Source organism: Physeter macrocephalus, chromosome 8 (genome assembly GCF_002837175.3).
Source record: "Physeter macrocephalus isolate SW-GA chromosome 8, ASM283717v5, whole genome shotgun sequence".
Lineage (NCBI taxonomy): Eukaryota > Metazoa > Chordata > Mammalia > Artiodactyla > Physeteridae > Physeter > Physeter macrocephalus.
In genome coordinates, this window is record NC_041221.1 from 131,952,905 (window position 1) to 131,974,960 (window position 22,056).

At 46.6% G+C, this 22,056-nt stretch overlaps 1 protein-coding gene across 4 annotated transcripts in view; it reads right to left on the reverse strand.

Annotated features, from left to right (window-relative positions):
* Window positions 1–22,056, reverse strand: part of MACROH2A1 (macroH2A.1 histone) — an 80,143-nt gene that overhangs the window by 34,023 nt on the left and 24,064 nt on the right. For all 4 annotated transcript variants that reach the window (XM_024125231.2, XM_024125247.2, XM_024125241.1 and 1 more), the window contains exons 3-4: window positions 14,051–14,157; window positions 13,415–13,612 (exon numbers count right to left, since the gene is read on the reverse strand). In XM_024125231.2, coding sequence (XP_023980999.1) covers window positions 13,415–13,612; window positions 14,051–14,157 — 305 coding nt within the window. The remainder of the gene's footprint in view (window positions 1–13,414; window positions 13,613–14,050; window positions 14,158–22,056) is intronic.

Sequence of the window (22,056 nt, forward strand, 5' to 3'; positions counted from 1 at the left end):
CACAGATATCTGTAGTGTTTCCATACACTAACAATGAGCTATCATAAAAAGGAACTAAGAAAACAATTTACAACCGCATTAAAAGGAATAAAATACCAAGGATTATATTTAACCAAGGAGGTGGAAGTCCTGCAAGGTGAAAACCGTAAGGCACTGATGAAAGAAATTAAACACACAAATAAATGGAAAGATATTCTATGCTCGAGGACTGGAAGAATTAATACTGTTAAAATGTCCATACTACCCAAAGCAATCTACAGATCCAATGCAATCCCTAACAAAATTCCAATGGCAAGAGATCCCCAGCCAAGACAGCAGAAGAGAAGGACTTGAGCGCACCTCCTTTCACAAAAACACCAAAATCACAAGTAACTGCTGAACAACCATCGACAAAAAAAACTAGAGCCTACCAAAAAAGATATTTTCGGGCTTCCCTGGTGGCGCAGTGGTTGAGAATCCGTCTGCCGATGCAGAGGACATGGGTTCGTGCCCTGGTCCGGGAAGATCCCACATGCCGCGGAGCAGCTGGGCCCATAAGCCATGGCCGCTGAGCCTGTGCGTCCGGAGCCTGTGCTCCGCAACGGGAGAGGCCACAACAGTGAGAGGCCCGCGTACCACACACAGACACAAAAAAGATATTTTCAAAGACAAAGAAGCCACCATGAGGCGGTAGGAGGGGCGCTTTCATGACATTATCATATCCCATACCCAGCGGGTGGGCTTACCCACAAACTGGAAAATAATTATGTCACAGATGTTCTCCCACAGGAGTGAGAGTTCTGAGCCCCACGTCAGGCTCCCAAGTCTGGTGGTCTGCGATTGGGAGGAGGAACCATCAGAGCATTTGGCTTTGAAGGCCAATGGAGCTTAAGTGGAGGGGTTCTACATAACTGGGGGAAACAGAGACTCCGCTCTTAGAGGATGCACACAAGGTCTCACATACACTGGAACCCAGCACAGCAGTAACTCCACATGAGCCTCAGTTGGACCTACCTACGAGTCTTGGAGAGTCTCCTAAGGAGGCGAGGGTCGGCTGTGACTGGAGGGGCAAGGACACTGGCGCCAGAGGTCCCAGAGAATACTGATTGGTGTGCGCTCTCCCAGAGGTCACCATTTTGGCATCAAGACCTGGCCCTACCCAACAGCCTACAGGCTCTAGTGCTAGTACACCTCAGGCCAAACAACCAGTAGGATAGGAACACAGCCCCACCATCAGCAGACAGGCTGCCTAAAGCTGTGCTGAGCTCACAGCCACCTCTAAACACACCCATTGACACAGCCCTGCCCAGCAGAGAAACTCAACCCAGCTCCACCCACCACAGGGCAGGCACCAGTCCCTCACACCAGGAAGCCTGCACAAGTCCAGAATCAACCTCACCCACCAGAGGGCAGACACCAGAAACAAGAGGAGCTACAGTCCTGCAGCCAGCAGAAGGAGACCACGAAAACAGAAAGTTAGACAAAATGAGACGGCAGAAAAATATGTTCCAGACAAAGGAACAAGATAAAAACCCACAAGAACTAAGTGAAGTGGAGATAGGCAATCTACCTGAAAAGAATTTAGAAAAATGATAGTAAAGATAAGCCAAGATCTCAGAAAAAGAATGGAGGCACACATCAAGACGATACGAGAGACATTTAACAGAGCTAGAAGATATAAAGAAAGATGAACAATTCAATAACTGGAATGAAAAATACACTAGTAAGAATCAGTAGCAGAGTAACTGAAGCAGAAGAAATAAGTGAGCTGGAAGACAGAATGGTGGAAAGCACTGCCGCAGAAGAAAAAATAATGTAAAGAAATGAGAACAGTTTAAGAGACCTCTGGGACAACATTAAATGCACCAACATTTGCATCAGAGGGGTACCAAAAGGAGAAGAGAGAGAAATGGCCTGAGAAAATATCTGAAGAGATTATAGCCAAAAACTTCCCTAACATGACAAAGGAAACACTCACTCAAGTCCAGGAAGTGCAGAGTCCCATACAGGATAAATCCAAGAAGGAACATGCTGAGACACATATTAGTCAAAGTGACAAAAATTAAAGACAAAGAAAAAATATTAAAAGCAACAAGGGAAAAGCAACAAATAACATACAAGGGAATCCCCATAAGGTTATCAGCTGATTTTTCAGCAGAAACTTTGCAAGCCAGAAGGAAGTGGCACAATATATTTAAAGTGATGAAAAGGAAAAGTATAAAACCAAGAATACTGTACCCAGCAAGGCTCTTGTTCAAACTCGACGGAGAAATCAAAAGCTTTACAGATAAGCAAGACCTAAGAGAATTCAGCAGCACCATACCAGCTTTACAACGAATGCTAAAGGAACTTCTCTAGACAGAAGATAAAAGCCCAAACTAGAATCAAGAAAATTCTGAATGGGAAAGCTCACCAGTAAAGGCAAACACACAGTAAAGGTAAGAAATCATCCACACACAAGAAGAGAGTACAAATGCAGGATACAGGAAATGCATTTGAAACTGAGAGACCAGCAACTTAAAACAATCCTCCACATATACAGACTGCTATATCAAAACCTCATGGGAACCACAAACCAAGAATCTACAGTAGATACATACACACACAAGGGAAAGCAATCCAAACACAACACTAAAGATAGTCACCAAATCACACGAGAAGAGAACAAAAGAGGAAAGGAAGAAAAAACCTACAAAAACAATCCCGAGACAATTAACAAAATGGCAAGAAGAACATACATGTCGATAATTGCCTTAAATGTAAATGGATTAAATACTCCAAACAAAAGACACAGACTGGCTAAATGGATACAAAAACAAGACCTGTATATATGCTGGCTACAAGAGACCCACTTCAGATCTAGGGACACAGACTGAAAGTGAGGGAATGGAAAAAGGTATTCCATGCAAACGGAATCTAAAGAAAGCTGGAGTAGCAATACTCATATCAGACAAATTAGACTTTAATTTTTTTTTTTTGGCCACGCCGCACAGCATGTGGGATCTCAGTTCCCCGATCAGGGATCGAACCCTGTGCCACCCTGCATCAGAAGTGTGGAGTCTTAACCACTGGACAACCAGGGAAGTCCCCAAAATAGATTTTACAAGAATGTTACAAAGAGACAAAGAAGGATACTACATAATAATCAAGGAATCAATTCAAAAAGATATAACAATTGTAAATATATATGCACAAAATATAGGAGCACCTCAATATATAAGGCAAACACTAACAGCCATAAAAGGAGAAATCGACAGTAACACAATAATATGGGGGGATTTTAACACCTGACTTACATCTTTGAACAGATCATCCAGACAGAAAATCAATAAGGAAACACAGGCCTCAAATGACACATTAAACCAGATGGACTTAACTGATATATATAGAGCATTCCATCCAAAAGCACCAGAATTCACTTTCTTCTCAAGTGCACATGGAACATTCTCCAGGATAGATCACATCTTGGGCCACAAATCAAGCCTTGGTAAATTTAAGAAAACTGAAATCATATCAAGCCTCTTTTCTGACCACAACGCTATGAGATTAGAAATCAACTACAAGGGAAAAAAAACTGTAAAAAACACAAACACGTGGCGGCTAAACAATATGCTACTAAACAACCCTTTGGTTGTTTAGTTGATCACTGAAGATATCAAAGAGGAAACCAAAAAATAGCTAGAAACAAATGAAAATGAAATCATGACAATCCAAAACCTATGGGATGCAGGAAAAGCAGTTCTAAGAGGTAAGTTCATAGCAATACAATCTTACCTCAGGAAACAAGAAAAATCTCAAACAAATTAACCTTATGCCTAAAGCAACCAGAAAGAGAGAAGAACAAACAAAACCCAACGTTAGTGTAAGGAAAGAAATCACAAAGGTCAGAGCAGAAAAAAATGAAATAGAGACAAAGAAAACAATAGAAAAGATCAATGAAACTAAAAGCTGGTTCTTTGAAAAGATAAACAAAATTGATAAACCTTTAGCCAGACTCATCAAGAAAAATAGGGAGAGAGCTCAAATCAATAAAATTAGAAATGAAAAAAGAGAAGTTACTATTAACACCACAGAAATACAAAGGATCATAAGTGACTACTACAAGCAACTATATGCCAAAAAAATGGACAACCTGGAAGAAATGGACAAATTCTTAGAAAGGTACAATCTTCCAAAACTGAACCAGGAAGAAATAGAAAATATGAACAGACCAATCACAACCACTGAAATTGAAACTGTGATTTTAAAACACCCAACAGGGAATTCCCTGGTGGTCCAGTGGTTAGGATCAGTGCTTTCACTGGGAGGGCCCAGGTTCAATCCCTGGTTGAGGAACTAAGATCCCGCAAGCTGCAGTGCAGCCAAAAACAAAAAAAACAAACAAAACAAAACAAACCAAAAGAACTCCCAACAAACAAAAGTCCAGGACCAGATGGCTTCACTGGCGAATTCTATCAAACATTCAGAGAAGCGCTAACACCTATCCTTCTCAAACTCTTCCAAAAAATTACAGGGCTTCCCTGGTGGCGCAGTGGTTGCGCATCCGCCTGCCGATGCAGGGGAACCGGGTCCACGCCCCGGTCTGGGAGGATCCCGTGTGCCGCGGAGCGGCTGGGCCCGTAAGCCATGGCCCCTGGGCCTGCGCGTCCGGAGCCTGTGCTCCGCAACGGGAGAGGCCGCGGCAGGGGGAGGGCCGCATACCACAAAAAAAAAAAAAAAAAAAAATTACAGAGGAAGGAACACTCCCAAACTCATTCTATGAGGCCACCATCACCCTGATACTAAAAGCAGACAAAGATACCACAAAAAAAGAAAATTACAGGGCAATATCACTGATGAATACAGACAAAAATCCTCAACAAAATACAAGCAAACTGAATCCAACAGTACATTAAAAGGACTTTACACCACGATCAAGTGGGATTTATCCCAGAGATGAAAGGATTTTTCAATATCTGTATATCAATCAGTGTGATACACCACATTAACAAACTGAAGAATAAAAACCGTATGATCATCTCGATAGATGCAGAGAAAGCTTTTCACAAAATTCAACACCACTTTATGATAAAAACTCTCCAGAAAGTGAGCATAGAGAGAACATACCTCAACATAATAAAGGCCATACATCGATATGTCAAACCCACAGCGAACATCAGAGTCAGTGGTGAAAAGCTGAAAACATTTTTTTCTAAATCAGGAATAAGAAAAGGATGTCCACTCTCGCCACTTTTCTTCAACATAGTTTTGGAAGTCCTAGCCACGGCAATCAGAGAAGAAAAAGAAATAAAAGGAATCCAAATTGGAAAAGAAGAAGTAAAACTGTCACTGTTTGCAGATGACATGATACTATACATAGAAAATCCTAAAGATGCTACCAGAAAACTACTAGAGCTCATCAATGAATTCGGTCAAGTTGCAGGATACAAAATTAATACACAGAAATCTGTTGCATTCCTATACACTAACAACAAAAGATCATAAAGAGAAAATAAACAATCCCACTTATTATCTCATCAAAACGAATAAAATACCTAGGAATAAACCTATTCAAGGATGCAAAAGACCTGTACTCTGAAAACTATAAGACACTGATGAAAAGAATCGAAGACAACACAAACAGATGGAAAGATATAACATGTTCTTGGACTGGAAGAATCAAAATGACTGTACTACCCAAGGCAATCTACAGATTAAGTGCAATCCCTATCAAATTACCAATGGCATTTTTTTGCAGATCTAGAACAAAAAAATCTTAAAATTTGTATGGAAATACTGAAGACCCCAAATAGCCAAAGCAATCTTGAGAAAGGAAAACGGAGCTGGAGGAAATCAGGCTCTCTTACTTCAGACTATACTACAAAGCTACAGTCATCAAAACAGTATGGTACTGGCACAAAAACAAAAAGAGATCAATGGAAAAGGACAGAAAGCCCAGAAATAAACCCATGCACCTCTGGTCAAGTAATCTACAACAAAGGAGGCAAGAATATACAATGGAGAAAAGACAATCTCTTCAATAACTGGTGCTGGGAAAACTGGACAGCTACAGGTAAGAGAATGAAATTAGAACATTCTCTAACAGCAAACACAAAAATAAACTCAAAATGGATCAAAGACCTAAATGTAAAGCCGACAGTATAAAACTCTTAGAGGAAAACATAGGCAGAACACTCTTTGACATAAATCGCAGCAATATCTTTTTTGATCCACCTCCTAGAGTAATGAAAACAAAAACAAACAAATGGGACCTAATTAAACTTACTTCTGCACAGCAAAGGAAACCATAAACAAAACGAAAAGACAACACAGAGAATGTGAGAAAATATTTGCAAACAATGCAACAGACAAGGGATTAATCTCCAAAATACACAAACAGCTCATGCAGCCCAACAGCAAAAAAATACACGCAACCCAATCAAAAAATGGGCAGAAGATCTAAACAGACATTTCTCCAAAGAAGACATACAGATGGCCAAAAGGCACATGGAAAGATTCTCTAATGATTAGAGAAATTCAAGTTGAAACTACAATGAGGTATCCCCTTAAACCAGTCAGAACGGCCATCATCAAAAAGTCTACAAACAATAAATGCTGGAGAGGGTGTGAAGAAAAGGGAACCCTCCTACACTGTTGGTGGGAATGTAAATTGGTACAGCCACTATGGAGAACAATAAGGAGGTTCCTCAAAAAACTAAAAACAGAGTTATCATATGATCCAGCAATCCCACTCCTGGGCATATATTCTGAGAAAACCATCCTTTGAAAAGATACATGTACCCCAATGTTCATTGCAGCACTATTTACAATAGCCAAGATATGGAAATATGGAAAAAAAACCTAAGTGCCCATCAATGGATGAACGGATAAAGAAAATATGATACACACACACACCCCTATATAAAACAAAATGGAACATTCATCAGCCATAAAAGTGAAGGAAATTCTGCCATTTGCGACAAAATGGATGGACCTTGAGAGCACTATGCTAAGTGAAATAAGTCAGATAGAGAAATTAAAATACCATATACCACATAATCCCTCTTATATGTGGAATCTTAAAAAAACAATAACAAAAAAAACCAAACTCATAGGAAAAAGGATCAGATTTGTGGTTACCAGAGGCAGAGGGTTGGGGGAGGAGGGATGATTGGAGGAAAGTGGTCAAAAGGTACAAACTTGCAGTTATCAGATAAATAAGTACTGGAAATGTACAACACGATGACTACAGTTAACACTGCTGTATGATACGTAGGAAAGTTGTTGAGAGTAGGTCCTAAGAGTTTTCATCACAAGGAAAACAACATTTTTATCTGCATATGAGATGATGGATATTAACTACCCTTATTGTGGTCATCATTTCATGATACATGCAAGCCAAATCATGCTGTACACCTTAAATGTATACAGTGCTTTATGTCAATTATAATTCAATACACCGAGAAAAAGAACGCTGTAGAGGGTAAGAGGTGGAAATTATAAACAGAATATATATCATGAATGCACAAACAAATTTAATGAGAGGCCAGAATGTGGTATTTAAAAAAAATTTTTTAAGCTGTTGCCCCACTCACTCTGCAGTGGGCAGCTTTGCAGCCCTCTACCATCAGACCAGAGGGGATTCTACCTAGGGACGTGGTCCATAGTCATAGGACACACAAGTAACACTATATCTGAACTCTGAAGTCCTGCATTTGAGCCCTGGTCTACTAGCTGCAGAGCCTTAGGTAAATGGCTCACCTTCCCTAAGACTTACCTTCCTCATCAGGAAAGTGAGATAAAGGCAGGAAAACTGACTAAATGAGTGGCCAAGGCAGAGAAAGCGGCAAACCCTGTGCAAGACCAGCTGCTCCTTCCCAGTTCTCACAGTGTGTCCACCTGGCAAAAAACACCTGCCTCTTCCCTGCAAGGCGTGCAGCCCGTGACATGGTGCTTCAGGTCTACACAGTTGCCTTGGGAGATGTCACTATATTCCAATCATAACAACTGTGCCCTAAGTTTTCCTAAGGTCCGTTGTCTGTGATTATGTCCCTTCCTCACTTCTTGGTATTAAAATGCCCTTTCTTATATGAAATGGTGAGAGTAGATGGTAGATTCTTTTCACAACCTGGCCCAGGGAGCACAAAAGCTAGCAAGCAATACTTTGTCCATCTCCAAAATGATTGACATTTTATGGATGGCTAGTGGGAAGCTGCTGCATAGCACAGGGAGATCAACTCTGTGGTCTGTGATGACCTAGAGGGGTGGGGTAGGGAAGGTGGGAGGGAGGCACAAGAGGGAGGGGATATGGGGATATATGTATATGTATAGCTGATTCACTTTGTTATAAAGCAGAAACTAATACACCATTGTAAAGCAACTTTACTCCAATAAAGATGTTAAAAAAAATTGACATTTTAGAAATTCATATTGTTGTACAAATCCAGAAACTCCATGTATTGTGCATACACGCAGTTTTGTTTTGAGCAGCAGAAAACCTGTAAGGTCAGAGTCAGTGGGAGACGTATTTAAGAATCTGTAGAACTGAGTGTCCAAAAAGACTTGTGTGAAATTATCAACCCAAGATTACCTACGCCTAGTCTCATTTGCTCTGCTGTTTGAATCTCTGGAAATTTCATTAAAAAGTCAGCAAAATTTTGCAAGGATGGCAGCTTCTCAAAAGAACCAATCCCTTTTTTTGGCATCCCTTACCAGAGCATTAATCACTCATTTGCAGTTTAAATACTCTTCTCAAAAAGAAAGAGGCGCTCTTCCAAAATCATCTTGGGCTTTTTGCCAGGCAGTGAGGAGCAAGTGTATCTTCTTGATCAGGAAGAGTGATTCACATATGGGGGTGGAGTTCAATTGGGGTGGTAGAGCAGGTTTACGTTTGAAAAATCCTAGGTGAGATGACTATTTAACAAAACTTTCGGCAAAAACTGTCTTCTTGGAGATACCTTAAAGATTATCCTATGAATCTTGGTGAGCATTCTGACAGGGGTCTTAACCTTGAAGATTTAGGCATAAATGGTTTCCTTTGAATCTTCAGTATTTTATGCATTTTAAAACCTTATTTTGGACTTGCCTGGTGGCGCAGTGGGTAAGAATCCGCCTGCCAATGCAGGGGACATGGGTTTGAGCCCTGGTCCAGGAAGATCCCACATGCCACGGAGCAACTAAGCCCGTGTGCCACAACTACTGAGCCTGCGCTCTAGAGCCCGCAAGCCACAACTACTGAGCCCACGTGCCACAATTACTGAAGCCCAAGTGCCCTAGAGCCCGCGAGCCACAACTACTGAGCCCGTGCACCACAACTACCGAAGCCCAAGTGTCCTAGAGCCCGTGCTCCGCAACAAGAGAAGCCACCGCAATGAGAAGCCCGCACACCGCAACAAAGAGTAGCCCCCGCTCGCAACAACTAGAGAAAGCCCACGTGCAGCAACAAAGACCCAACACAGCCAAAAAGATATATAAAATTTAAACAAAACAAAACAAAAAATCATTTGGGACCAGCCAAGTCCCTCTTAAAAAAGTAAAATTAAAAAAATAAATAAAACCTTATCTTGAGAAGAGTCCCCAGGCTTCTCTGAAATGTTGGGGACCCCACGTGAAGGCCTGTCCCATTCTCTCTGGGAAGAGCCAGGCATACTCCCCCCTGTGCCAGGAGCTCTCTCCTCTCAATCACTTAAATGCCTTGAGTGTTACCTTACCAGAGAAGCCTCCCCTGAGCAGCTATATAAGACAACACTGCCATCACTCCACTTTATTGTGGTCGGAGCACCACTTGCCCCCGCCTTGTGCAGTGACTCTACCTCCCTCACCAGACCAGAGCTACCTGAGCACCAAGGTGCTGTACCCTCACTACCAAGAAGGGGAACAAGCACATGTAGATGTGATAAATATGGATCGAATGGATGCATCTTCTTTCAACAACTCAGTGTCAAATGTGTAAATAAGTCCACTCTTGAAATTTCTTAATGGGATAATATGCTGTATATGGGAGTAACAGCCATCAGAGTTAAAAAATACACTCTCTGCTTCAGTAAGTCCACCTTGAGGACTTTCTCCTACAGATACACTTGCACTTACGCACAGAGACCCACACACAGTGATGGTCACTGCGGCACTGTTTGTCAGAATGGACACGAGGAACAATCCATAGAGAACTGGGTACATTGCTCCTGCCTACAGTATCAGTAACTGGAGTCATACCATGAGAGACTAAAGCAGCTCCACACGCCAAGATGAGTAAGAACTGCCAAGGGAGTAACAGCAGCGGCTGACATGTGTGCCAGACACTGCTGTAAGCATTTCACATGAATTCTCTTTTAAGCCTCCCAACCACCCTGTGTTATACCTCCATTTTACAGATGAGGAAATTGAGATACCAGAGAAATGAAGTAACTTCCCCAAGTCACACAGCCAGCAACTGGCAGAACTGGAATATAAAGCCAGGTGAGCTGGCACCAGTAACCAGACACCACACCGCCAAAACAGTGGGGAACATGACACACACGCACACGCACGCGCACGCACACACACACACACACACACTCTCTCTCTCTCTCTCTCTCTCTCTCTCTCTCTAAAGGCCAGGAGGATGGGGAAGACTTTATGTATCTGTAAGCTTTTTATGTGCTTAGACTTTCTGAAAGGGTACATGAAAACTCATTCCAGAGACTGCTCTGGGGAGAAGTGGGAGGACTGTGCGTGAGATTTTATTACTGCACACTCTCTGTACCATCCAAACTCTCACATATATTACCTACACAAAGACATTATGCAAACATTCACTAGAGTCAATAAATTGTAGGGCTGGAATGGACCCCATCATTTCACAGTGGGGGGTAAACTGAGGCACAGACTTGCCTGAGGCCACCCAAGTAGAAGGAGGAACCCCAAGGCACTGCCAGGGCCCCGGATGCCAAGCCCCTGGTGGGTTCTGTTGCCTTTTCTAACAGTTTCCACTATGGCTGACTCAGCTGTCACAACTGGAGACTTTCAAAACCTTCCAATTACATAGAATTGGGGGAAAAATTATGATTTGGAATTCAAGTGTTGACACTTGAAAAATACCAACTCCCTTTCACTACAAGTGCTTTAGCATGTCAGTAAGGCTTTGTCTGCATGTCTCTGGAAAGGTTATTTTCAGAACATTCCACTTAAACCTGGAGATGCAGGGTTCTCTGCTGTTTCTGGGAGCTGGCACCACAATTTACATTAAACAAATGTTTTGAAAATTAGCTGCTCACGGTTCCAATTTCAGCTTCCCCCAGGGTTTAATGTTAGCCAAATACTGGTACAGTAAGCAGACAATGTGTTTTATTGTGTAGAAGAAAAACAGACCACCATAACAGACTTCCTGCTTTTGTAATCAAGGGAAAAGTTGAGTGTTCGAGTGATTATTGGCATATGGTTATTAGAAACACTGAGTTCCAAATATAGCTACTAGAAGCTAAAGAGACACACACACACACACACACACACACACACACACACACACACACACACACACACACACACACACACACACACACACACACACACACACACACCCTCTATACTTCAAGTCCAGAAAGAAAGAAAAAGCATTCACAGTGTTTGGGAAGTTCGGAAAGTTACGGGGCAAAAACTATGACAGAAGACTCGGGGTGACAGGGAGCAAGGTTCAACCCAGGGTGGCCGGAGACACTCGGGTTGGAGAGGTGCCACAGTTCTGCCCCTGCTGGCCCCCTGCTCTGTGGGCAGCCAGCTCCCTGAGGCCCATAAACAAGAGATGATGGACTTGGCATCTTCATCTTCTTTTTTTAACATTTAAAGGGGGATGCACAGGCACTTTCCCCTGCCTTCCCTGTCCTGCACCTCCCCCAAAATGCAAATGTTGTAAGAGAAAAAAGAAACAGTTCAATCTGCTAATTTTATAGTTAGCAGGAATGAGTAACAGCACTCTGTGAAATCCCCCGCCTGCCCTGAGCCTCCTCCAGGGCTTGTGAGCAAGGTGGAGTGCAGTGTCTGGAAAAAACTTACAGGACACTCTTCAGTATCGGGTTTCTCTCTCAAAGAGCTAGGAGTGATTCTGAGCCTGGTGGGGTGGGGTGGGGTGGGATGGGGTGGGGGGTGTCTGTTGGCAAGAAGAATGTAGATTTTGTTGTTTTCAGGGAAGTGTGTGTCCACACCCAGAAGGATGTACAAAAAACACAGCCTCTTACAACTCAACTAAACAAAGTCCACAAACACAGTGTGGGTGGGAGGTGAGAGGTCACAGAAGGTGCCCCCCATGTGGTGAAGGCCTGCCTGATGTCTGGATGGGCTCAGAGGAGGGGACATGCTGGGAGTGGGCTGGCATGTGGTTCCGGGTCGCTGCTCCTGGACCTGTTCTGGGAAGGTGTCCTCACCAGCTCACTCCGGTGAGGGCTTTGGGCTCTAGTAACAATGTACTGACACTGACACTGCATTAGGCCTTGCAGGGCGTTTCCAAGGGGATATTACTGGGGGTCTTACAAAATAGGGAAGCCAAAGCCACCTTCTGCCAGAGATAATTTCCTCTTAAGTCTGGCTAGAGGCCAGAAGGATGACTCCTGCGGGGGGCACCCCAGGGCAGGGCAGGGTGGAGCAGCCTTAAGAGTCCATTTTATTAAACACAGAGCTGCGCTGTTCCTAGTTTGCTGGCCCTGGAGTCTGTGACAACAGCTGAGAGGCAGGGCCCAGCGAGGAAGAAACAGAAACCATGTGTCCCAGTTACCCTGGAGTCTCAGACAGGTGAATGCAACCAGCCACAGGTGTGGACCTCCCGAGGGTGGACTAGGAAGACCCTGGCTTGGGATTAGTTGGCCTGTCCCATCCCAGAAGACATTAGGTCACACTCACGAGAAGGTTTCGCTCCCCACAGAAAGATCAGCACCTACGACCTAGTCTCAATCCAACCTGGGTCTGGCAGGAAGCGCCCAAATAACGTATCTATTTTCCTCCTTAACAAGGTGGTCACTTCAAAGAGCTAAGCATCTGAACCATCCCTGCTGGATCAGGCTTGGAGGAGGACATGCAGCCATGGCAACACGATGACAGTTCTGGGCACGTCAAGGGCAAGCGGGCAGCTGGCACCTCTGGGCAGGACTCGATTGTTGTCGCTCACACAGGGAAGCTCCTGTACACACATGTCCCACCCCACGGGCGTGAGCATCTCCTGGAAGGGTGGGCACCAGGTCCTTCCAGCCTGGGGCTATCTGCCCCAGCACCTCCCCACATCCCCCTTGCCTATAGAAATCTAGTCCCCAAGTTGCGTCCAGACTCTGGCCACTTGAGCTGGACTAGCCCTCTGTCACCAGCTCCGTTTGTTCCATAGGCCCCCACCCCAGAGGAGAATGAGCCCTCAGTAGAAGGGGAGCCCGCATGACCCCTCCTGCCGGCACCCGCCCAGCCCCGCACTCCACACGTCCCTGCCAAATCACCTACGCACCTTGGATTTCCGGGCCCCTTTCTTGCCCCCTGCTTTCTTAGACACGGGCTTCTTCTGGGACGGAGACTTGGCCTTTTTGGCTGGGGGTGGTGTGATGATGGCTTCCAACTTCCCTTTGGATCCTCGTTTCTTTGCTAGCAACTCCGGATGGATGTTTGGTAACACCCCCCCGCTGGCGATGGTGACTCCTTTTAGCAGCTTGCAGGAAAACCAAAGTAGTGGATGGTGAGCCAGACCAGCATGTCCGTGACCTTCAAGAACTCAGCCCTGCACCCCCCACGCTCTTGCTTTTGGTTGGTAGAGCTCCCTCCTCCATGGCATCTACAAGGAGGCCGACAGGACCCTGGCTCACTACACGGGGAGCAAGTCTTCGGAGTCCCTCACTCGGGTGGAGTTTCCGAACCATCTTTCTTCCAAGGAGAGCCAAATACCTTGTTTCATTCCCCTCCCCCAAACCAATGAAGTCTTGGGGAAAAACTGCCATGGAGGGGATGGGGAAGCTGCTAATAGTCCAAAATGCAGTCCACACCCTTGATAGCCAGCCAAACAGCACCCTCCCTCTGGACAGACAACTCCTGGGCAGCAAGACTGCCTGCTGGTGTGTCTGCGTGGGGGAGGGAGAGGAGAGCCCCATACCTGATTCAGCTCTTCATCGTTGGCCACGGCCAGCAGGATGTGCCGGGGCGTGACCCGGCCCTTCTTGTTGTCTCTCGCTGCATTGCCAGCCAGTTCCAGAATCTCCGCTGTGGGGAGCACAGGGGAAGGGCATGTGGTCACGTTAAAGCATCAGAGAACCATGTGCATCCTCCCGGATCCCCTGGTTCTTGGTGCCAGGAATGGGAGCAGGCAACTGGCTTCCCAAAGCAGCTACCCCGAGCAACGAAGCTGCAGGCGGTCTGCCTGGCGACACCAGGAGCCAAGTCACAGAGGTGCTGAAAGGCAAAGCTGAGTGGGACTAGGAAGACCCCTGGTCCAACCCCTGTGTTGTGGACATGAAGACACTGAAGCTTAGAGAGGAGAAAGGACCACCAGCTGAAGGCCCTCAGTGAGAAGTGGTAGAGCTGAGATTTGAAGCCCTTTCCCAGAGCAGGGCTGCCCACAGTCACCAGACATGGCCAGCACCAACCCCGTGGAGCCAGCAGTGTGGCCCTGAGACTGAACTGTGCATCTTGAGCAACGGGTCATACATGGGTTTACAGGACTTCAGGGGATGGTGGCATATCACTTAGTAAATTTCTGTTAATGGAACCAATGTTGAACGCCTGTACACTCAGATTCAAAACTAGAAGGATATGACTGGACCCTTTACAAAGTCAACGTCATAAAAACATAAAACAAAAAAGGTGGGGTGTAGTAGATTAAAAGAGGCTACACAGCCACAACAGCCAATTACATATAGTGTCAATCCCTGATGGGATCCTGATTGCAAAAAAAGCTATAAAAGTCATTCTGGAGGCAACTGAGGAAATCTGAATGTAGACCAGATATTAGACACAAAGGAATTACTGGTTTTCTTGGGTGTGATAATGGTATTACCACTCTGAAGGGAACATCTTGTCCTTAGGAGATACATGCTGAAGTATTTAGGGGTGAAGGGCCTTGGTGTCTGCAATTTACTCAAATAATCCTGAAAAAGTCTACAGAGGAAAACAAATGTGGTGAAATACTAACACTTGTTAAATAATCCAGGAGTGATGTAAGAGAGTAAGACGTCAGAGAGTTCCTCTCTCAGCTTTCTGTATATTTGACTTTTTCCACAAAATAATAAAAAACCTAGAAGGATATGAGCCTGACCTAGAGTTGGTGCTAAGTTAGAATTTACTGAACAGTCCTTTGGGGCAGGGTTCACCAGACAAGAAGACAGGTTCTTCCACAGCACCAAAGATGGGGAAAATTAGGAAGTACCCTTTGGCAAGAGATTTTTTTCTCCTTGGTGGCCCAGTTCTCTTTGTGTCAACCTCATCACTCTCGCCTCATTTTCTTAATGAGAAATGGAGACTGTCCCAAAATGTATCTTACACCCTCACTTCTGCAATTCTGTCCACGCTACAGCCCTGCCTGTAATATCCATCTAGCCCTCCCTTCTGGCTCAGCTCAAGTCTGACCTCTTCCTGGTAGGTACTAAAGGATTTCTAATATTCGAAGTTATGTTGCAAACACTAGATGTCTCCAGAAAAGCGAAAACTCGGAATCATTATAAAATAACTAGGGAAAAAATTCTAGCTACATTAAAACCACGTATTTAAAATTTACAATATTACACGATTTACGTTGTTAAGGGGTACTAACAGCTGAACCCAATGCAAAAACTAGTCTGTGTCAAGCTGAAAAGCTGCTTGGATACTCACACTTGGATCACATGGATTCAATGCCTAAATCCAAGGCAGGAATTCATTTACTCAATAATCACTGCACTGACGACACTTGGACACCAGAGGCAACTGAGACCCCTGTCTGCTTGATGCTCCCAGGCCATAGGGGTCCCTCGCCTTGAACGTCACATGAGCAAGTCACTAGAGTGAGGCCCGGGGAAGAAGGGGAGATAATCAGTACACTTCCCACCCGCATCCATTAGTCTCCACAGGGCTGTTTCCCCATACAGCCTGAGCACAGGCCCACCTGTCAACTTCACGGAAGCTTCCCTATGATTGATGGTGACTGTGTGTCCCGAAGCCCAGAGGAGATGACCCTGTCATGGCCAAGCAAGAAAGGGTGCTTGGGATGCCTAAGTGACCTGATGCCCATGTGCAGAAATGAGCCCAGCTTGGCCTCCATTCTCCCACGTTCATGCAGGAGGCAGCACATCTGCAACGCTATTGTCCAGCTCACTGCCTGTGAGGAAGTGAGGCCGGAGCCTGAGGCAACAGGAGCCTGACCCTGGGAGTAAGGGCACAGGAGGGAGAGCCAGCCACAGCCAGCCCAAGGGGCAGGAAGGCTGAAGAGGGCAGCTGGCACCGCTGAGCTGTAGCCCACTTGGCTGGCTTCCTGGCCTCCACCACCCCCTCACCTCCCCAGCCTTCCTCCACTTTGAGGCCACAGGAAACACGGGGCCATCAGTATCTACAAAGCCAGAATATACAGGAGGAGGCTGGGGGATTACAACATCCTCCCCATAATGTGCTAAGAATGCTTTACCTGGCCCTCATTTAAAAAGAGAGAGAGAAAGAGAAGGAGAGAGAGAGACAGAGAGAAACCCACAATAGTGTCCTAAGCCCATCCATTTGGCAAGACGATCGTCTGAAATTATGGTTTCTCGGGAAAGGGGAAGTGGCCTGTTTTCTCTTCCTGCCCAGAGTACTGGTGCAGGCTCTCCCCAAGAGAAGGCACCGTGGCCGCTGGTGGAGGGTGGGGGGGAAGAGGCAGGTGGTCTTTTTATTTTTGGCATCACTACTTTATTTTTTGTGTGGGGAAGGTGCAGATGATGAATACAAAGACCTGGAGGGTGGAGAGGGGTTACCAGAACTCCAAGTGTGTTTGGGCCCCTGATTTGGGTGAGGGACAGGCAGTATGTAACACAAGCAAGTAAAGCAGTGCACTGAGCTCTAAGTAGCACCCACAGCTGAGAAACAGGACAATCAATTCTCCAGGAACTCCCCTGGACTACCACTAGCACCCCCTCCTCCGCCACTGTCACACTGCATCTGCAATCGCAAATAGCCTGAGTTTCTCCACTTGGGAAATTTCAAGGACTGTGCTCACTTACTGCTAATTCAGCCTGGACTCAGGGATGCCAGACTGGATCCACCTGGGAGTGACAACAAGGTGGACATGGAGGGGCTGGAGAGGTGTGTGGAGTGGGGATAACTGGCCCACCCACTCCCTATATTCAAAGAGAGGACCCTCAGCCCTGTGGGGAGGGAGGGAGCTGCGTCAAGTGGGGTAACAAAGAGGGGCAGAAATTCACAACTTGGCTGGTTGTGCAAGAGCTTTATCTTCTGTTTACTCCTGCATGTTTTCCAGTTGGATAGTTACCACCCCAACGGCTTCGTCAAGAGACACACAAGAGGGAGCACCTCAGAGACACACCTTTTATGAGAAGTGTGTTCCCTGCTCCGCTCCAGGCAGAGGGCTGGGGAAGTTGACAACAGCCCAGAAAGATGGAGGACGCACTCCTGCTGCGCACAAAAGTAAGAACCCAGAGCACGAACTCGCCCCTTGCCAAGTATTCAGTAATACCAACCCCCTGTCATCCTCAGTCCAGTGTTAGAAACGGCAATCATAAAGGGCTTTCCTGGCTAAGAGAGGGCTGCCTGCTGCAGTGGGAGAGAAGAGATGCAAACTGCCAGCAACTCAACAAGATGGATCAGTTCCCATCTGCTCTCCAGGGCATGTTTGTGGGAGGGCAGGAGAGAGGGTGGTGAATGCCGAGGAATTGGGGCAGGGCACACGCCACCAAAGGTGATTTCCTGATTAAGTTTCCTTCCTAGTAAGTGATCCTCGGCTTTGCAAATGATAGCAAGGGCAAATTCATGGAAGCCCTAGGCTCAGGGCTGTGCCTGGGTTCCTGCCACTATACCCACTGCCCGCAGGGATGGGCCCCTCACCCCCACCAGCAAGGGGGCCGCCTCCTGGGCTAGGCCGGAGCCAGCTTCAGCTCTGCCTCGACTTGAATGGAGCCCGTGGCTCCCTACCAGGGAGGGTTTCTTGCATGTGATTAATCTTGCATTTTGGAAGGCTTTGTGCATCTCTAAATTTTTTTGCCTCTGGCTGTCTTAAGAGAAAAGGGATTCCGAGAAAGAGAACCAGGAAAGCAGCACATCTACAGATGCAAATTCTTTTCTCCAAGGTTTCCAGAGCTCCATGCTTGGATCCTGCCTCAGAAGGAGGTTCAGGAGCCACAGCCCTGAGGTTGTAACCCAAACAAATGGAACCTGTTAAGAAACCACGGGAGGAACCTGGCAAAGAGCAGTAAACCCCTGACCAGGTCCTCCACCCCTCAAGCCAAGTCTTCCTGACCAGTGACAGTCCAATTTTGATACCGCCGACCAGCACTGGGACTGGTTTGGGGCTCAGAGCACGTGGGGTCACTCTGGGGAGGACCCTCAGTGTGGTGAGGTTCCCCAGTTATAAACACTGCAAAGGGGACAGGTTGAATGATGAGCTACACCGGCCACCTTGTGAGGTAGTTTCCTGTTTTAAGATTTTTTTGTTTAAGATCTAATTGGCAGAACACCGGAGTGTCTCTGGCTCCGACTCCTGGCCAGGGCTGGTCCCTGGTGAGAGGTGAGTCGCTGGCTCCAGCATATGCAGCGGCCTGGCCCAGCGACGTGACCCTATTCTCTCCTCAGAGCAGCAGGCACAGCAGAGGCACCCCTGGGCTCGCCATTCCCCAGCCGCGTGGAACGCGATTGTTTTAAGGCCACTTGACGAAATTCCCACAGCCTTGAGTAACAGCATTATTTGGCAGCCTTCTCAGCTACAGCCCAGCTGTCTGAACATGAATACCTCTGACAGGTCTACTTTCCAAGTTCACCAAGAGACCAAAGGCTTAGAGACTTTTTTTTTTCCCCCCAAACGCCTGAACTGAGCCCTATCTGTTGTACTGAAGCATTCTATCTCCCTTCAGGGAGCTGAAGTCATGGTTGGCAGAGTTAGACTCCTAACAGCTAACAGGTGATGTGTGGAGGCCGCACCAAAGGCTAAACACAGACCTTGCAAAGGAAAGAGTCGGGGGCTTCTACAGAACTGCTTGAAGCATCTCCTCTCACAAAAGCAATACCGAAAAGAACCACCAGAAATCAAAGGAAAGCAAATGTTCACGTAATCCCAAGGAGAAAACAGGTATCTGCTACAAAGCCAACAGCATGACAAGGAATCTGTTTATCGTATTTCCTTCCATTCATCAGGCTGCCATCGGCAGTTCATTGAGCTCAGAACTGTTTTACGCCATTCTGGAAGGCCTTAACCCAATCAACCCCAATCGGAGAGCAACTGCTAAGCGTTTCCTGCGTCCTGACTGCACCACAGTTTCCTCCAATTCCCTCGGCAGCCCAGAATCCACCAGCCCACATCCGCACCTTTTCGGGAGATGAGTGGCAGGGGTTGAAGCCCGCTGAGCCGTCAGCTTGGAGAACCGGGGTCTTGCCTGTGGGCCAGAGCAAAGCTCTCTAGTCTGCCTGTCCCAGGGGCCTCCGAGGAAACAGGGGTTCCACAGAGAAAATAAAACCTACAGCAGTAATTGAAGGTGGTATGTTCTGTGCAGAAAACAAGGTATTTTGTAAGAATGAACCATTCTGTTGCTTTTCTGCACATGTTCCGAGTCTCATACAAACTTGTCCGCTGCTGTTAAGCCCACGTGACAGATCCCCTCCTCAGGGCCCATGAGCCAAGGGTCCAGGAGGCAGCATCTGTTCCAGTCTCCCACCTTCCCTACAAAGTCTCCCAGTAAGAAAGAAACACAGCTTAATACGAGAGTTTCTAAAGTAAGCTAATTGTTTTTGGTATTTCAAAATAAAAAATTAGTAATTTTGCATTATTCACATTAACTAAAAAGAGATTATGATTCTTGGCAAATATTACCTTCATCTAAACCGCCAACGCAGCCTGGTGCGTGAATACCTTGCCTTTCAGGAAAGCCTTGCTCTTCCTTCCCCGGGTCTCTAGCGATTCTGTGTAAGCTCACCTCCTAGGTCTGTCTTCAGTGGAGGCAGCAGCCCCGAACAGCACCATGCTGAAGCCGGGGGCGTGCTGTCAAACAGCCTGGGTGCGAATCACAGCTCCTGCACTTAGCTGTGATAGTTGCCAAGACACACCTGTGCCTCAGTTTCTCATTCTATAAAAGGGGATGATAATTGAGGTCACCTCTAGGCTTGTGAGGATTCATGAGTTACCAAACGACATGCTTAGAACACTTGGTAAACGTAAGCTCCAAATACTGACGCTAACACCACACACTTTATCTTTTAAAATAGAGTATAACAGGCTTGATTTCTATGGGAAGGAAACTATACTTTCTTTTCCTCAGTTTCCTCTATCAAAATAACTGGCTGGCTGGCTAGGTGGATAGATGGGATGTACGTGAGAGCCAAGAGGAGGAGGGGGAGGAGGGGGAGGAGGGGGAGGAGGGGGAGGAGGGGGAGGAGGGGGAGGAGGGGGAGGAGGGGGAGGAGGGGGAGGAGAGAAGCAATATGGAAAACCTGGTGTTTCCTCCCCTGATAGTTTACCCTTTGCTGTTACACTTAACAGTTTACATATGTTTGAAAAATGCACTTGAACCCGCTTAACCTCGGTGCTGCCAGACTTGCCTTGATATTACGCAGCACCCAGGGTGGCCCCACAGGCATCCTCTGCCTAAGGATGGGGTCTGGGGCTTTTGTCTGACTCAGCAGGGGCTAGTGTGGCAAGGGCAGGACCAAAGCCAGCTGCTGAGGCAGCACAAGTCAAGGCCCCAGAAGGAAGGCGGAAGGACGAGGTGGCTGGGGAAGGCCAGAGGAACCTGCTCTAACCCAGGGCCTGGCTGACAGCCGGGCAGGGTCCTCTCCCCACCGCTCACTGCTTTCAAGGACTCGAAATTAATTTACAAGGAAATGGTTAATATGTATGTTTGTTTTGATATGGAAAATCACAGCCATTTGTTCTTAATTCATCTCAGGAAGGGGTGAACAATCAAGAGACGTCTGCTGACATGAAATGATTTGAAGAGTGTAATGTAAAGAGGAAACTCATTTAAAGAGCCCTGACATGGTGCCATTTCCCAGATGGACTTTTAAAGGGGAAACAAGGAGCAGAGCAGGACTTTGGTAGGCTGCCATCCTCTGGGGGGCAGAGGCCATGCCTGTCGCCCGCGCTTAAGCCCGCGCTGACTCGTGTTCTTGGAGATGTGGCACAGCTTTGCCTCCTGGGAGTGGAATTGGTGAACAGATCCGAGGGAGACATTTTTTTTCTACCCTTTTGGCGCTGAGTTTATCTTGTGCACAATTTATCTTTTCAAAATGTAAAAAGTAAGTTGAAAACACAGCATAAATGAGAAATGGCAACTATGCTATATGCCACCCCACTGGCCTTGGCAACTGCGTGTCATAAGCACCCTCCTGCCTTGACATCTGTCCCAGCCTGCTTAATCGTGCTTCTGGAAAAAAAGATCTGACCACGTGAAGACTAGGTTCTTTCATAACTGACTGTTTTTAGAGCGATATGAGTGTGTCATAGTAGGGGAGGCCCCGAAAGGGGCTGCCGCTCCTGGGGTCACCTTTACTAGCCCAGCCCTGTCTGCCCAAACGGATTCCCAATGCTGAGGGCCACTTGTCTAAGGATTTGCCTAAGCTCTGTCGCCCAGGATTCCACCTCCCCTTCACTAAGAGGACAATGAAGGGACATCGGGCAAAACCCTTTGGCCCTTCAGTCCACCCTCAGTGCTGCTGAGTGCTACAGCCTCCCCACACCCGACCGGGCACTGCCCTCTGCTCTCCTCAGGGCGGCTGTCTGGTGCTTCTGCCCCAGGACCTCTGTGTCCAGCTACAGGCAGCACCTCCCACACTGACCAGACTGCCCCTTCCCTATAGCCCAGCACATGTCCCTCCAATGGCCATCACCCCTCTTGTGCTCATGCACCTCCTTCCTGTCAGGGACCACTCGTCCTTCCAGGCCCATCCCGCAGGACCCCTGTCCTGTTTGCCCACGGCAGGCCACAGGGCTGTCTCCCG